Source organism: Pangasianodon hypophthalmus, chromosome 11, assembly GCF_027358585.1.
Source record: "Pangasianodon hypophthalmus isolate fPanHyp1 chromosome 11, fPanHyp1.pri, whole genome shotgun sequence".
Taxonomy (NCBI): Eukaryota; Metazoa; Chordata; class Actinopteri; order Siluriformes; family Pangasiidae; genus Pangasianodon; species Pangasianodon hypophthalmus.
The window spans coordinates 15,330,998-15,349,022 of record NC_069720.1 but is presented as its reverse complement, the minus strand read 5'-3'; the positions used below and the strand labels follow the sequence as shown (position 1 = coordinate 15,349,022).

General features: G+C 37.8%; 2 protein-coding genes across 7 annotated transcripts in view; one reads left to right on the top strand and one right to left on the bottom strand.

Annotated features, from left to right (window-relative positions):
* The first annotated feature begins 267 nt into the window (after positions 1-267).
* On the top strand, positions 268-10,918 carry LOC113535381 (interferon-induced protein 44-like). 2 transcript variants are annotated; one of them, XM_026928641.3, is made up of 9 exons: positions 268-354; positions 1,551-1,607; positions 4,965-5,565; positions 6,422-6,485; positions 6,562-6,757; positions 6,935-7,087; positions 7,406-7,577; positions 7,661-7,761; positions 9,906-10,918. In XM_026928641.3, exons 2-9 carry the CDS (start codon positions 1,584-1,586, stop codon positions 10,074-10,076), a joined length of 1,482 nt encoding a protein of 493 aa, XP_026784442.3. In that variant the 5' UTR covers positions 268-354; positions 1,551-1,583; the 3' UTR covers positions 10,077-10,918. The 2 variants fall into 2 exon arrangements, with proteins under 2 accessions (XP_026784442.3, XP_053094328.1); XM_053238353.1 differs by having other exon boundaries at positions 293-398.
* A 451-nt stretch (positions 10,919-11,369) lies between these two features.
* The window catches only part of rabgap1l (RAB GTPase activating protein 1-like), a 117,052-nt gene continuing 110,396 nt past the window's right edge, over positions 11,370-18,025 (bottom strand). For all 5 annotated transcript variants that reach the window (XM_026919028.3, XM_026919036.3, XM_026919044.3 and 2 more), the window contains 6 exons: positions 17,803-17,913; positions 17,591-17,695; positions 16,795-16,878; positions 16,530-16,601; positions 15,899-16,096; positions 11,370-13,485 (listed from right to left, as the gene is read on the bottom strand). In XM_026919028.3, coding sequence (XP_026774829.1) covers positions 13,351-13,485; positions 15,899-16,096; positions 16,530-16,601; positions 16,795-16,878; positions 17,591-17,695; positions 17,803-17,913 — 705 coding nt within the window. In that variant the 3' untranslated portion in view covers positions 11,370-13,350. The remainder of the gene's footprint in view (positions 13,486-15,898; positions 16,097-16,529; positions 16,602-16,794; positions 16,879-17,590; positions 17,696-17,802; positions 17,914-18,025) is intronic.

Sequence of the window (18,025 nt, the reverse complement as noted above, 5' to 3'; positions counted from 1 at the left end):
AGCCACATAATACTGAAACAGATTCTTTCCGAGAGCTGTAACACTGACAGGACCTTGCCTGAGCACTTTACCGCATTCGCGAAAAAATACTCAAATAGAAAGAAATTAAGCAAAATGAAAGTGTTTATAAGTAGTAATCTATTTGAAACATTAATTTTGATTCTCATTCTAATTATTTTTTAATATATTTTTTAAGAGCTGCTGTGGCGCTCTGTGTGTGTGTGTGTGTGTGTGTGTGTGTGTGTGAGAGAGAGAGAGAGAGAGAGAGAGAGAGAGACTCCTCCTCCCTCACTCCACACACAGTGGATAATAAACACCTCCGGCTCCAGTGCGTGTGCAGAGAGCTCTATAAAGGCAAGTCTCTAACACTTAACAGATAAAGTTCCTAATCGTATTGGGTAAGTTCATTTCTGACAAAATATTTTGTTTTTATTTCTGATTTTTGGTTTTAATTTATAGGTTGAGGCGGTAGTCTATATAAATTAATCAAGACAATTTTCTATCATATGCAACTTAATTATGACAACCTGCGTGTAAAATACACGTTTGAAATGGACTTGCTTGTGCTCATTAATGAAAATGATGTTTATTTGAGGAGAAGCTTATTTTCCTGAAAGACCCTCATCCGAGCTGTTAACGGTTTCGTTTTGTGGTGAAAGTTGATCAGTTTCGATTCAGTAGCAGACTGGGCATGCAGAAATACACTGGCCTACACATTTAAATGGAAATACAAGTCAAATCAAAATATTAACTGAAAATGAGTATAGCTGTAAGAAGTTTTAAGATCTTATATTTAAGATCTTAAATTTTAAGACTGCTTGTGCGTATTGTGATTTCAATTCAATTCAATTCAGTTTTATTTGTATAGCACTTTTAACAATGGACATCGTCACAAAGCAGCTTTACAGAAATAAATGGATTCAAAAAAATATATTGTAAATATGTGAATTTATCCCTAATGAGAAAGCCAGAGGCGACGGTGGCAAGGAAAAACTCCCTGAGATGATATGAGGAAGAAACCTTGAGAGGAACCAGACTCAGAAGGGAACCTATTCTCATCTGTGTGCTCCGGATAGTGCGATTATAAATAAATCCCTTCTATTATTGTGTACTATATGGATAAATAGTGCAAATGTGCAACCAGTAAATTCATCACAGTTTTCGCAAGAAGTCCGCTTAGTTAAAATCTATCCACTGTCCACTGATGGATTTGTTATACTGTACAATCCTTGTATTAGTACAATGACAATAAAATTGAATTGAATTGTGTATAGTTTTAAGATTGTGTATAGTTTTAAAACTGATAAGTTTTAAGATCATTTTTGTCACTGTCAGGCTTTGTTTAGAGCAAAATCACTGTCCCCCAGTCCCATGTGTTAGCTTTTAATGGCACTGTTAGATGTCAGCATGCTGTCTGCATAGCCTAAGTGTAAATGATAATTGTAAATGTTTTATATATTTTTAGTCTTTTTTTTTTATATAGCAATGTATCTGTTTCACCTGAAGGCCTACACACCTGTGGGACTATCTGCTTTCTGTCCCTTTCATAGGTAACATCTGATATAACCAGATACACCCTAAACATGGAGATAGCGGCGTTAAAGAAGGTATGCCTATATGGAATGTACAAAGAGATGGTGCCTTTTTTTTTTTTTTACATTTCCAAACTAGCAATTAACTGTTGCATGAGCATTGTTGAATTTTATTTTCTCTCAAATTATTGTAAAATGTCTTTTTAACTTGTAAAGAAGATATCTGACCTCCCAGGGCTATATTAATTCAATACATTAAATATATTGATAATATCCGCTCACTGTCCACTTTACACTTTTACACCTGCACATTCACGCAATTATCCAATCAATTGTTCTTGGTTCAAGATGGGCTGGTTTGAGTATCTGAGAAACTGCTGAGCTCTTGAGATTTTCACTATCTAGAATTTACACAGAATGGTGTAAAAACCAAAAAGAATTGCCTTGTTGATGAGAGAGCTCAGAGGAGAATGGCCAGACTGGTTCAAGTCAACAGAAAGGCTTCAGTAACATAAATCACCACTGTTTACAGCCTACAACAGCAGAAGACCACAGTGGGTTCCACTCCTGTCAGCAAGGAACAAGAATCACAGGCTTACTGAAACTGGGAAATTAAAGATCAGAAATAGACCAAGCAATGTTTTCCAACTGTCAACTGTTCAGTTTTGGTGAGCCTATGCCCACTGTAGCCTGAGATCCATGTAGATTGGCTGATTGCATTATTGCATGAATAAGCAGGTGTACAGCTTTTCCTAATAAAGTAGAAGGTGAGTGTATATATCCAACATTGTAATAACATTTCCTTTTACTGAATATACACTGTCATACACTGGATTGCAACGAATGGCACGTATTATAGGTTATATGGTTACACCATGTTATGTTACTACAACAGTTAAAAAGAGCTCTTCACTAGCTTTCAAACAACACCAGCCCTGTGCCCCTGCGATCTATGGTGCCTGAGAAAGAAGCTGCAGAATCCGGACATTTTAGCTGACTTTGGAGCTCTATTTAGGGTAAAATGATGCCTAAGGCACTGCTATGGCGCTCATTATGTTTCACTTGATTATTTCCCCCAGGTCTGAGACTTTGTTTATTCAATCAAATTTTTGGGAGAATTTAAAATTTATTTATTTTTAAGATATGCTGAACCTGTAGTACATTTTGTTTACAATATTAAACCTCTGTTCATAACAATTTTTAATTTATTTAATTTTATATAGACAAAAAGCATGTTGTTTTGCATTCTTTATGATTCAGAATTAAAAAAGGAGTCTTTTCTGTCATAATTTTTCTTCATTCAAATTATGTTCAAAATATTCTGAGAATTGAATTGAATCGAATCGAATCATGAAGCCAGTATCATGAATTGAATCTAATTGTGACCGGCCTAATACGTGCGCACACCCCTTAACTAATACTTTGTTAAAGCACTTTTTGCTTGTAATACAGCACACAGTCTTTTTGGGTAAGAGTCTTCCAACTTAGTATATCTTGATTTGGCAATTGTATTCCACTCTTCATTGCAAAAGTGCTCCAGATCTATTAAATTGTATGGGGATCTCCTGTGCACAGCCCTCTTCAAGTCATTCCACGGGTTTTCTATAGGATTTAGATCTGGCCCTGACGGGGACATTCCAATATATTGACATTCCTTTGTTGACTTGGATTTGTGCTTTGGGTCATTATTGTGCTGGAAGGTTAAATTTTTCTTCATTTTCAGTTGACTAACAGAGGTCTGCAGGTTTGGTGGCAATATAGATTGGTATGTGGAGCTATCCATTATTCCCTCTATCTTGGGTGGAGCCCCAGTCCCAGCTGTTGAGAAGAAAAGAAAAAAAAAATTCTAAAATAATAATTACAGTCTCCCTGATAAGTTTTCATCTTGTCCTCTCGCCAATTTTGGAGGGACATCCTGTTCTTGGTAATGTCACTGGGTTGCCCTATTTTCTCCACTTGTTGATGATGGTCTTTGCAGTGTTCTATGCTGAATCTAATGTTTTGGAAATTCTTTTGCAGACACAAATACTGTACTGTACTCCACACTCAGCTGTAGCAGTTTGTTGTAGGGTCATTCTGGCAGAACTGTATTAAAGGCAGAGTTGAAGTCCGCAAACATGACTCTGACTCAAACATGAGTGTCCAGATGACATCAGCTGCGACATCAGCTGTGTGATTTGCTCTATAAGCAAACTGCATTGGGTCAAGGAGTGGGTCAGTGACAGACTAGAGGTGAGAGAGAGCCAACCGATCGGACCATTTCATGACAAGTGATGCTAAGGCCACAGGCCTGTAGTCACTTAGGCAGTTTATATTGTCCTTCTTTGGAATGGGAATGATAATGGATGTCTTGAAGCATGATTGTACATGCAATGGAGAGGTTGAAAATCTCAATGAAAACAGGGGTTAGCTGGCTCGCACAGTGTTTCAGTGTGCCAGGTGAAATTCCATCTGCATCCCCTACTTTCCTGAGGTTCTGGCATTTGAATAACCTGTAAACATCCTTCTCCTCAAAAATGAGGGGTGAGGAGTGACAAACGTTAAGTAGAGTGGAGGATGGCTGAGTGTAAATGTGTAAATACCATTAAGTGTAAATACCATTAAGTTGGTTGGCCAGTTTGGGGGACGGTGTGACTTGTGAACACTTTTCTTGTACTTAGTGATGCTTTTAACTGATTGCCATACTGCAGCAGTGCTGTTTTCCAAAGGCTTGCTGAAGTTCGTGTTCTGATCAATACTTTCAGACTGGTTCCATGAGCTATCCCAAAGTATCAGAAAATGTGATTCAACATCGATAAATTATTTGAACATGATAGCTATGCTGCATCGCAGCTCCAGGATCCTCTATTCAATCCTGAGCCTGGGTCAGGCTCAATCCACTTTGCTTAAAAATACACTATATACGGCCAAAAGTTTGTGGACACTTGAACGTCACACCCATATGTGGTTCCTCCCCGAACTGTTGCCACAAAGTTGGGAGCACAGAATTGTATAGAATATCTTTGTATGCTGTAACATTAAGATTTTGAATCACTGGAACTAAGGGCCCCAAACCTGTTCCAGCATGACAGTGCTCCTGTGCACAAAGTGAGCTCCATGAAGACATGGTTTGCCAAGGCTGGAGTGGAAGAATTCTGACCTCAGTAATGCTCTTGTGGCTGGAAAGCCTTTTCAGAAGAGTGGAGGTTATTACAACAGCAAAAGTGGGGGACTAAATCTAGAATGGGATGTTTACAAAGCACATATGGTTGTTATTTGTGAGGTGTCCACATACTTTTGGCAATATAGTGTACATTGTTGGCTGATACTAGCAACCATAAGCTTTTACACACCACTGGGGTAAGTGGGATATGTTTTACCAAATAATGCCCTTGTTTTGATGACTTTACTCTGCTGTAGAATGATCATGCATTCACCTCTCTTATTTTCAAGTCCTTCTCAGAATTTTACTTCGAAGCACCTGGCTTGAACTCTCCTTCTTCTAACTTAACCGAAGACGAGAAAAAACAGATATGCTCCTTGCTGGGGGATGTTGAACTGCACCTCCTGTACAAAGCCAGCATTCATGGATACACAGCTTCAGCTTTCCACCAGAGATGTGACCACCAAGGACCGACACTGATTGTGGCCTATTCCGACACAGGCGACATCTTTGGGGGCTACACCAGTAAAGATTACACTCAAACAAGGCAATATATTAATGATGAAAAGGCATTTCTGTTCAGACTCCAAGGCACGACCCCGGTCCAGTTTAAAGTTACAACACCTAATGGCAACAAAGCTCGTTATGATGACTATAATGGAGGTCCTTGCTTTGGGCAAGAAGTGTATTTCCTATACAGTAACAGTGCACAAGTGTACTGTAATCTTAGCAACATCTACAGGTTTAATGAAAATAATCATTCAGTAAATAATTCTGGTCCAAGGCCCCGCACGTTGCGTACAAACTATCATCAATTAAATCGGCACCTCTCTGATGTCAACGGGATGAATTATAGTCTGAGTGAATGTGAAGTCTTCAAGGTAACAGATGGTAAGTTGCTAAATAATTCTATAGGGCAAATTGCTTCAGATTTTGGTTTTCAAAAAAGACAGTAAATGCATTGCATATTTTGTGGCATAGCATGGTCATGTTCCTGCAGATTTTCTACCTTTTAGTCACATACACTAAGACAGTGACCGATTTTCCACTGAGTACAAAAAAACGGCTGGATTTTGATTTCTTTGTGCAAATATTGTGCATTAGGAATATGTGCCATTTTGGTTATTTTGGTAACACTTTATTTGAATAGTCTGCTAGAACCTCAGTTAGCAAACTGTTTATATTTCAACAGCATGTCATACAGTATATTTAGTAAATATATTACACCTTGACCGAATTTAAAGTACCACTAGAGATTAGAAAAATTAATAGTCTATATATTTTATGTTAATCATCAACAAGTAAACTGTTGGCCTGCTGAGAATCAGTTGAGAAGCTGGTTCATGACAAAAGATTTGTCGTTTGTTGGGTGTCTATAAAGCAGACTATTCAAATTAAGTGTAATGGACAAATTATTCTATTTGCATTTAATTATAAAATACTTAGATTTATATTCTTATTTTTCATGGACCACGTACAACATCTCTTTTAAGAAGAGATGTTGATTTCCATCTGCAGTCCCCAAATCAGTCATGTCTTTTTTTAATTGATCTGTGAACCTCCATAGCAATGCTAGTAATATTAATACAGTTATGAGTTATAAGAAATTATGATTATTTAGTTCTGATTATTTGTGTAAAAACAAGGTTACAGTACAGAATGCTATATATTAAAATTTTGTAATATATTTTGTATATATTAATATATTTTATAATTTTAAATTATGTAATGTTTTGGGTTTTTTTAGCACCCAAAATTGCTCCCCAAGCTTCTGTGCAGAAACCATGGAGGAACGTTCTCTGGACAGCTGAGTATGTTTTAGACTTCATTGATCATATTTCTCAGTATATGGATTGTTTCAGCTCTTGAACCAATTTTTTTTTGCAGAAGAAGAGCAGAGCTCATGGAATCAATCAAGACTTACAAACCCCTGATTAGCACTGTGAACAGGATCCGGGTTCTGCTGATCGGTCCTATTGGTGCTGGGAAGTCCAGTTTCTTCAACTCCATCAACTCTGTGTTCAGGGGCCATGTGACCAGCCAAGCCATGTCAGGATCTTCAGGCACCAGCATCACTACCCAGGTGTGAACTCTCATGATCAGGTTTACTTTCTACCATTACTTTCTACCATTACTAGAACTCAAGCTTCAAATGATTTTAACTAGGGAAGCCTTAAGAGTCTTTTTGTGGAGTAGAGATGCTTAATTTATTAAAACATTAGTGACTGACCTTTTCTGTGTGATCTCTCTTGGTTGATAGTTCCGCACCTACACAGTGAAGGCTGGCCGTGAGGGAAATGCTTTGCCGTTGATTTTCTGTGACACTATGGGATTGGAGGAGTCATCAGGGGCTGGACTGGACATTGATGACATCAGCAGCATCATAAAAGGTTACATCCCAGACCGGTATAAAGTGAGTACAGAACCATGAGTCTTTATGTTTACAGTTAACTATCAGGTATTAAAGATGCTATGGACAAAATAAATCTAACATGACTAGCAGTTAGCATTATTACCACTGCTAGCTTCAATGGCCAGTCAACCTTCATTCTTTCCTGACCATGTTCACATTTTTTTTTCTATGAATTTATCATTATAACCTTACATAATAAATCTTTATAATAGTGTATATTATAATATTATAATATTCTCCTATTATAATCTCCACTTACTGCCATAGCCAAATGCACTTTACTTGTCTGACTGCAATACTGTAAAACTCTTGGTCCAGTTCAACCCTGCAGCAGCATTTCAGCCAGATGATAGAGTGGCTCTCAAGCCTGTCACTCTGCAGGACAAAGTCCACTGTGTTGCCTATGTCCTGGACGCTGGTAAAGTGTCCCTCCTGCCCAGTAAAGTGGAGGAAAAACTCGCAGCGATTCGCCAGAGGGTCAACTCACTGGGTATGTTACTTTTAACACATATCCAGCCTACAAAACATGAAAAATCAATATGTAAACCATTGATGATTAGTGTCTGTTTTCAGGAATTCCTCAAATTGTTCTGCTCACTAAAGTAGATGAAGTTTGTCCTGATGTGGGAAAAGATCTACAGAACATTTACTTCAGTGCCTACATCAAGACTAAGGTAAGGAGGTTATGTGGAGGCTGTTTTAGCTGTTACTGGTCTGTAGTGCCTGATTTTACTCACTGTCTTACTGCATAGCAATAACTTGATGCAGTGGCGGCTGGTGATATTATATGGGAGGGCTAAAACCATCACTAGCTCAATAATTAAACTATTAGGGTTGACCAATACATTATATTACAAAGTCTCACTGATGATAATAATAATAATAATAATAATAATAATAACAGCAACAACAACATCTTGACTCTCCATACCAAAACAATACTTAGCTGAATGTAAAATGTTCATTGGCTTGAACACAAAAATCAGATTGCAAAAAGTTGATTTTGATTAAATTAAACCTTATTATGTAGTAAAATTACTACATAATAAACTAAACATTTCAAACATGGCCTCTTTATTGGTCTGAAATACATAGATAGCTTATTAGCGATGGAAACGCCAAGACGTGAGCATCATGGGTTCACATGGCATGATGAATAATTAGTTTATCCCCAATGCAAAAAAAAAAAAAAAAAAAAAAAAAAAAATTTAAGTTAAATTCTCAACAGAACATTTCATTAATCACTTAAGAAGGCTCCCCAGTGTCGCTTTTAACTGTGCTACTTTGTCGAATTTTCAGAGTAGAGGTTAGGGTGTTGGCCAGATGAAAAACACGGTAAACAGAAATAATTCAACCCTTTCGATCAAACCAAAAAACACAAAACATACGGTTCTGTCGTCTGGACTTTTCTGTAAATTGTACTTTCATTAGACACTGTATGCTTAGTCTATGTACTTTTAGCTTCTCCCCCAAACACATTTTAGTGAAAAAATGATAATACTTAAATAATAATACACTTGGTTCAGGTTCAATACCCCCGAGACTGAGTCCATAACATGCCTACTGATAACGTACAACAGACTGCATCACAGAAACGGGCTAGAATCTATTAGTCCCCTTATTAGCCCATTTCAGAGCAACTGAGTGAGGAATAGGAGTTAATCCCAGCAGTAAATTTTAAGCATGAAGGGTGACAGTTTCACCACCATAAACTGATCAACCACGCCCCATTTCTGCAGTACAAACCAATAGACGTGCACTCGAAGAAGGCTATACACACATCACAGTCACACCAGTGCTTATTTCTTATGATAACAACAAAACAACAAAATAATAAAAACAATATACATAATAATAGATGCTAGTCAAAAGGTAAACTACTCGTTTACTATAACTATAAAGCTTATATGTATGAAGGATAGAGTGGTTACTGAAACTAAGTGAGGGATTATTGAGTTAGGGGACAAAAATGAGGGCTGTGAAATGGTTTGACAATCCTGTAATAACAGATTACACTCAGTGCTGTGTTAAGGGTGTGAAGTTTGAATTGACGAACAAGCTGATGTGAATGATACTCCGATTTATCCTCATTGGGGGATTTGTATTGTTCCCACGTTTTTAAGTTTTTTTTGTTTTTTTTTTAGCTAGAGAACAGCCAGCTAGTGACTAACAGGGGGTGTTTTTGTGTTTATTTGTATTTTTGTACTTCAAATTATATGTAAATACAGTTATAAGTGGTGATACTGAGTCATCAAGGCTAATAATCAGGCAGTAAAAATGCACACATCGCAAGTGATCAACTGTGATAACTTCATTCTCTAAGCTGCTTTTAATTTAGATAGCTAGAAAGAGTTAGTGTGCTAGCTTGTGTCTGTTGGTGTTGGAGATGTGAACTATGCACAATAGTTTTTATTTTCACAATGCTTCATTAAAACTGAGGAAACATAAGCAGAAAAAAATAGATCCCAACTGCATACTATTGTACCAAACAGTATGCCAGTACACCACTGGCGTGTATCAGGCATACTCTTTAGATCATGCTGGAGAACAGTACAGCATAACCCACATTACGAAATACTTCCACAAGTTCTTCCTCAAATGGCTTGCAGTAGCATGTTTCTACCAGAGATGGCAAAAGTCCAGAATCTTACACGCTATAGCTTGAAATATGAATTAGACGGAAAAGATGTACCAAATGTAATAATCTCTAACATTATCCAGAGCTCAGTTCAGTAATCACAGAGTACAACTATCTGAGGAACAACTACTTCTTCTTTGGTTATTCAGTAACATTATTGTTTTTTCTGTGACACTGCAGTTCCAGGAGACGAGTAATCGTGTAGGCCTACCCATGTCTAATATAATGCCAGTGAAGAACTACAGTCATGAGCTGGACTTGGAGCTGAACTGTGACATCCTGCTCCTAACTGCAGTGCAACAGATGCTCCGCTTTGCGGATAACTACTTTGATGACATCAATCCTGTGTAGGACATCATTTTCTAAAGTAGTAGATGGATTCATTTAGATGCTTTCTTACAGATACTTAGTTACTTAGTGAACTGTAGGTAAAATTAATAAAGAAATAATTCAGTAGTCCTATGTTTAACATTATAGTTAGGGCCTAAAGGTAAGGACAGAGTTGGGTCTTGGTTCAGGTTATAGAAAGTTTAAAATGTATGTATGTTAAAATCTCTGTATGTGAAACTTAATCATTTAGCAAGCACAACCCATTTATAGCTCAGGTTACTTTATGAATTGTGGCTAACATTAATAAAGAACTAATTCAGTAGTCCTATGTGTAATCTTATGGTTCAAGCCTAAAGCCTGGGATAAGATCAGGGTTCGGTGGAGGGTAGAGACAGGCTAAAATGTAAAACTTTGTTCTGGAAGAAGGTTAATCCTCCTGCTGCCAAACTATGGCTTGAGGAACTGATATCTACTCTGCACTTGGAGAGAATCAGATATCTTTTAAAGGGCAACATTGGACAGTTTCACAAGATTTGGGACCCTTTCTTCTGTTACCTCAAGAGTAATTCTATTCCTTAATGCAATGTAAAGTAACTTAAAAGTTGTTTTGAATGTCAGTGTATCTTATATTAACAGGCTGGAGAAGGGGTGTTACATTTACTGTGTTATTTTTATTTTATTTTTTTATTTGTAAGTTTTTGTGCATATAAGAAAATTCATACTGGAACTTGTGATTATTGTAAGGTTATTCAATGACTGAATAAAAAACTTATTTGACAAAAAAAAAAAAGTAAAACTTTGTTCAATATTTAGCATGCATAAGCCATTTACAGTTATAAATAAAACTCTATTCTGATGTCAGACTGCTTTTGTAGTGTCTCCTGACTGTTCTTGACTGCAAATGCTTTTTGTAATATGCTTCAAGGCTTCAGTTACCATCAGTTAAAAACACTCTCCAAGTGACTGAGGCTCAGATACTTTACTCAGATACAACTTTTTTTTTGTCGTCCTACCACCATATGCTCTTAGAAAAAGGGTACGCAACTGTTCTTTTCTATATTGCTGGGTGGTACCGGCAAAGGTTCACCTTTTGTACCATTAGTATGTATCCTTTACCTAGTAATATACCTTTAAAGCTACCCTGCCTCTGCCCAGTGTTCCTATGATGGACTATGGTACCGCCATGACCCTGCTGGACAGAATAATGCCCTTATGATTTTGCATGATGAATTTCATTTTTAGCCACACAGTTCCTTAAAAACTACAAATAAGAGCTGCAAAATGCATACACAAAAAACAAAGAAGTGAATCAAATTCAAACTTCAACAGAACAAGAATCAGGGTTTATTTGTCACATAGTTTTTTCAACTGGGACAGGTTGGTGTACCTGTAAATACCATCATCCCCCCTAACGACTCACACTGTCAAATCTAAAGAGCTCAGAAGGAACATCTCCTGTGCCTTATAATCTATTAAATCAACCATAATGCTATGCAAAGAGTAGATTGCACTTGATATTGGTTAATATTAAACTAATGCTTGGCAGCACGCAATTTCAGAAATTACAAAATAGGAGATAAGTATACATATTTCAACCACAGTAAAAATGAACAATAAAAGTGTATTCACAATAAAGACATCTTGTTAGAGTGTGTTAAGATCCATGTGGTTTAAGAAATTCTAGGGGTCACAAATGATGACCTTTAGGAAGCCAAGTGAGTGAAGAAACCTTGGTATAGAGACAAAGACATTGAAGTTTGTTCTGTTTGTTCTACAGTTACCTGCACTAATGAATGCACAACGTAATCAGCAAGACCACAATATCACAGAACGTGTTTTTCTAATGAATAAGCCTGACAAAAATGGACATAGAGTTGCCTGTGTGGGAACATCTGCGAAGACTTCTTGGCACATTTATGATGTGTGGCTCCTGCTATAGGGACACACACTGTTTTCCCAAGACTGGGTGAATTTACATTAAATTACACAGTGTGTACAAACCATTGCATTTGCAGGAAGGATTCTCCAGCTCTCAAATCCCAGCGCAGAGTGAGCGATGCAGCTGTGCGCTCTCAGAGGCTTGGTTATCACAGCTCCAGCCACTGGGAGAGTAAGAGCAGTAAAGCAGGAATGTCATTTTTGAATTACAGTTGTGTAGAACACTGTGCTTTAAGCCGTTAATATTTACATACTTTTAAATTCAAAAATGGTTTAAAAAAAAAAAAAAAAAAAAAAAAAAAAAAAAAGACAACATTCCTCTCAGAACTGTACAAGATAAAAAACAATTAAACATTTAGTTATACACATGACAAAACAATTAAACATTAGTTATTACTATATAGAAAAACAGGGATTTTTTTTAGTCTGGATGCAGTATTCCCTCTCTCAAATAAAAAAGCTACAATTATAAACATGTAGATAATCTCAAGATAAAACCTTATTAGTAATGTTATATAGGAATTCCACCTTTAAAAGTATAACAGTCAAAGTAGGTAAATAAATTCAGTACTCTGCAGTACTGGAAACTGCCACTAGGTGGAACTGCTGCACTGCCCGAGACACTGCTCCTGCATATTCCTGCATATTCCTGTATATTCTTAACTGCTGTCTTCCAATGCACTGAGAACTCTGGATAAATATGACCTCTGACTAAGAAATGTGCAATAGAGTGGTCACCTAAACCAGAATTCACAAACGCAGACACCTGACTTCATATTTATACAAAAAAAAAAAAAAAAAACAAACAAAAAAAAACTTTACTCTCTTTGCATCAATCTTAAGTTTATGAAAACACGATTTGTTGTTTGCCATCATGTAAATGTATTGTACCAATGTTTATGGATTGCATTTGTAATGTAATTCAGGTTATTTGTGCTTAACAATACTAAATAGAAGTCTTTCTTTAATGTAGTAAATAGCCTATTAGCCCACTTGATTTTATTTGAGAAAGGAAAAGCTGCTTCAGTGGGTGACAATTTTTTCAAGCACTCACTGATTGACTCAATGATTGTAATGAAAATGGTTGCTCCAACAGTTGTCAAATAGTAATAATGACACTGCTTTTCATACATTTGGCATTCATAAAATTAAATCTGCTTTGCCACTATTGATGCTCTGGTCTTCAGATCAGCAGTTCAGGTGGTTCTACCTTCCTGTCCACCTGTCTCCCCCAGTGTGAGAGGGAATACTGCATTACCACACAGAGTTTAGTAGTGTTCAGACAGCCTTGTCATTCCCATGCAAGTGCCAGGCAGTGGATCTGCTCCTGCCTCGCTGGCTGAGGCCTGTATGAGTCCTATTGCCCCTCTTTGGGTGAGGGAGGTGCCTGACTGCTTGCTGAAGTCTTCAGGGACCCCAGGGTTTTACTAAACCAGGAGTTTTTGGCAGCTTGGACTTCAGTCATCAGCACTCCCTTCTGATGCTCCAGCTCCTGATCAGGGGAAAAACATCACAATCCAGGAAAACAAGAAATGTAAAAAGTTACAATGATAATAGTTAAAAGTTTTAAACAACCACCACCAAGGTTAAATGCAGTGCTATCATAAAGAGAGGGTAAAAACTGTTTCTAAAGTAAAAGTACAATTACTCAACTAAACAACCTCTGGTAAAAGATTAAAATGACAGATTCTACACTCAAGTTAAAGTAGAAAAGTACAGGTGCATCTGAATAAATTAGAATGTCGTGGAAAAGTTCATTTATTTCAGTAATTCAACTCAAATAGTGAAACTTGTGTATTATATAAATTCAATGCACACAGACTGAAGTAGTTTAAGTCTTTGGTTCTTTTAATTGTGATGATTTTGGCTCACATTTAACAAAAACCCACCAATTCACTATCTCAAAAAATTAGAATACTTCATAAGACCAATACAAAAAACATTTTTAGTGAATTGTTGGCCTTCTGGAAAGTATGTTCATTTATATGTACTCAATACTTGATAGGGGCTCCTTTTGCTTTAATTACTGCCTCAATTCGGCGTGGCATGGAGGTGATCAGTCTGTGGCACTGCTGAGGTGGTATGGAAGCCCACTGTCTTTGACAGTGGCCTTCAGCTCATCTGCATTTTTTGGTCTCTTGTTTCTCATTTTCCTCTTGACAATACCCCATAGATTCTCTATGGGGTTCAGGTCTGGTGAGTTTGCTGGCCAGTCAAGCACACCAACACCATGGTAATTTAACCAGTGTGGGCAGGTGCCAAAACCTGCTGGAAAATGAAATCAACATCTTTAAAAAGCTGGTCAGCAGAAGGAAGCATGAAGTGCTCTAAAATTTCTTGGTAAACGGGTGCAGTGACTTTGGTTTTCAAAAAACACAGTGGACCAACACAAGCAGATGACATTACACACCAAATCATCACAGACTGTGGAAACTTAACACTGGACTTCAAGCAACTTGGGCTATGAGCTTCTCCACCATTCGTCCAGACTCTAGGACCTTGGTTTCCAAATGAAATACAAAGTTGCTCTCATCTGAAAAGAGGACTTTGGACCAATGGGCAACAGTCCAGTTCTTCTTCTCCTTAGCCCAGGTAAGACGCCACCGACATTGTCTGTGGTTCAGGAGTGGCTTAACAAGAGGAATATGACAACTGTAGCCAAATTCCTTGACATGTCTGTGTGTGGTGGCTCTTGATGCCTTGACCCCAGCCTCAGTCCATTCCTTGTGAAGTTCACCCAAATTCTTGAATCGATTTTGCCTGACAAGCTTCTCAAGGCTGCGGTTCTCTCGGTTGGTTGAGCATCTTTTTCTTCCACACTTTTTCCTTCCACTCAACTTTCTGTTAACATGCTTGGATACAGCACTCTGTGAACAGCCAGCTTCTTTGGCAATGAATGTTTGTGGCCTACCCTCCTTGTAAAGGGTGTCAATGATTGTCTGTCTTCTGGACAACTGTCAGATCAGCAGTCTTCCCCATGATTGTGTAGCCTAGTGAACCAAACTGAGACCATTTTGAAGGCTCAGGAAACCTTTGCAGGTGTTTTGAGCTGATTAGCTGATTGGCATGTCACCATATTCTAATTTTTTGAGATGGTGAATTGGTGGGTTGTTGTGAAATGTGAGCCAAAATCATCACAATTAAAAGAACCAACGACTTAAACTACTTCAGTCTGTGTGCACTGAATTTATATAATACACGAGTTTCACTATTTGAGTTGAATTACTGAAATAAATTAACTTTTCCATGACATTCTAATTTGTTGAGATGCACCTGTATAATCTCTTTAAGTACTTCAAGTTTGGAAGTAAAAATACAAGAAAGATTCACAAATGAAAAAGATGCTTGTCCCAAATCACACATTGGTTATAGTTACAGATTTTAAATTAGTTACTATGGCTAAATTTGTGGGAAAAGATTAGCCAAGACTAATTAACAACAGCTTTAATCCTAATCTCTCAGTTGCATGATAACTCTGATGATACAAGCTAGCTGTCAATACAAAGTGCATTTATAAATACAAAGTCTATTTAACAGATGTAGTGTTTGTGGATCTAAGCATAGGTTTTATTTCTTTATTTATTTACAACACGCATCAACACTGCACTAGCTGCATTCAAGTATCAAAATGCACACACTCTCTAGAGAGCTGTGCACCAGCCCATCTTAACAATTTGAATGGCACAGCTGCCAATGACAATGCTTGGATTGCTTCATATATTGCTTCATATGTCTATGTCCTATGAGTTTCATAATAATACATCAGCATCAAACCTGGCAGCTAGAACAGAACGGACACAAGAAGTTTAATAAAGACCATAAACAGCAGCAAGACGAAATGAAAGAATCAGAGGGCTGAGGTCACTGAGGCTGTGTGTGTGTCTGTGTGTTGTCTAAACCCTGACCTGGATCCTGCACTTGGCCTCCACCAGCTGCAGTTTGGTCTGAGCCAGTTCCAGCTCCAGCTCCCGCAGCTGAGCCTTCAGAGAGTCCTTCTCCTCATCCAGGTCTGAATCACGGTTGTCCTGTGTCACTGCGGGGACGTGCAGGGGCCCGTCCTTACTGAACACTTCCCGACATCGCTCGCACGCCATCACTTTACTCTGACAGAGTTTGGACATACACATACACCGGTTAGACTAAAGGTTTGGGTTTTTATAAAGAACAGAAGTGTCAGTGTCGATTACAAACATGTTTATGGTTAACTCTTTCTGGGTTGTGCATACTGGTGTGAGTGTGAAGAAATGAAAAATCTTTTAAGAAATGCTACAATACTAGATTTGAGTTAGTATGGAAAAAATGAAAAAGTGTTTTGAGTCTTCAAATATTAAAGCCTATCATGTACAAAAATGCAAATACAAGACATACAACACTGGTTTATCAGGGGAAGGGATGTGTAAAGTAATCTGAATAGTATAACCGAATTGGGATTTTTTTTTTTGAACTGTTACAAAATAAGTGACTAATAAATAAGTAATAAAATTTCCTGATTTGACAGAGATTAAAACGTATGGAAACTGTAATCAGATGTTTTACCTTCACAATATCCAGCTCCTCCTTGGTGGAGGCCTGTTGTTTCTCCAGCCTGGTGCTCAGCTGAGAGCAAATCTTAGACAGATAATATTAAAAACATTATCAGCTTTCAGCTCAGAGATCACCTCTACCTTAGCATCAAGAGAAATAACAGGCAATATGCCACTGATTCGAGTAATGGTAGAAAAGCTGAGAAATATGAATGTCAGCATCCTTAGGCGTATGTGACTGGTGGACACTGAGGATTTACTGGAGCAGTGTATGCTACCTGTTTATACTCAGCAATGATGGCTGTGGTCTTCTTAATCTCAGACTCTGCTTTCTCCAACTCTCTTCTGAACACCTCCTTCAGCTAAATAAAAAAAATGGCAGTACATTACGACTCAGTGTTGTGAGAAAACATCTAAAAAGTGACTCTAAATTTAAAAAAAAAACAAAAACAAACAAAAAAAAACTTTGCTTAGACAACTATCTCTGTGGTAGAGAATCATTTAGCTGCGATTGTTGAAGGAAAACTCTGGTGTTATTTCAGCCTAATCTTTAACCACTTTATCTGTGGAGCATGTTGATCCTGTTGTCACTTACAGCTTAGGAGCGCTATAAACAATCGTTCCCTTGCCAACGTCTCAAGTTAACAGGACCAAAAATACAGCATGTCATGATACAATGTAATGACAAAACACAAAGTCCTCAGCCCTGAAGAATTTCCTGTGGTGAAAAACAAAGTTACAGCTTTACCTCTGAGTGCTACAAAACCCTGACACTGGAGACTCCTTCCATAAATGTTCTCCTCATAGAAAACATCAGCACATCAATGATTATACATTTGTATTTGTTTACATAAAAGCATGTTTTTAGCCTTAGATTACGTGGAGCGTCCATCATGTGTAAATCCCTGTGTAAGTGGTTACTACAGAAACAATAATGTATTAGAACAAGTGCATTAATATAACCCTACTGTCAGAGCTGCTGTTATAGACATTCTAAAATCTAACAGAAGTTAATCAGCTCCAGACAGGTTTACTGAGGAACAGAAACATGAGTAATTCATTGCTAATATAGACCTGAGCTGTCTCTTCCTCCTGTCTCCTCTTCTCTTCCTCCGTCTCCACCAGCCGCTGCTTTGTGCTCAGCAGCTCTTTGTTCAACACGTCGGCCTTGTCCTCCGCCTAGACACAAACACAGCTCCATCTGAGTACTGCAGCAGCAAAACTAGGGGAATTTTCTTTTCTGTCATGTGTATAATATATAAACTGAAAAAAGAGAAGATGCAGACCTGGTCTAAATCGTTCCTCAGTGCAATCTTGCTAGTGACCAGCTCGTGGGCGAGGTCATCATTCTCCTGCTCCAAACGCATGCTGGCTTCCTGCAGCCGCCGATTCTCCCTCTGAATGAGCACGCGCACACACACGCACACACACACACACACACACACACACACACACCTTAGTGTTACTATTAATTGTTTTAAGAGCACATACTTGCCAGGAACAGAGCAC

What these genes read in the sequence shown, in the direction of transcription:
- LOC113535381 (XM_026928641.3), top strand. Translation starts at nt 1,584, where the DNA reads ATGGAGATAGCGGCGTTAAAGAAG. An exon ending in AGTCTTCAAGGTAACAGATG is followed by an intron (nt 5,566 to 6,421) that starts GTAAGTTGCTAA and finishes GGGTTTTTTTAG; the next exon opens with CACCCAAAATTGCTCCCCAA. An exon ending in GTGCCTACATCAAGACTAAG is followed by an intron (nt 7,762 to 9,905) that starts GTAAGGAGGTTA and finishes GTGACACTGCAG; the next exon opens with TTCCAGGAGACGAGTAATCG.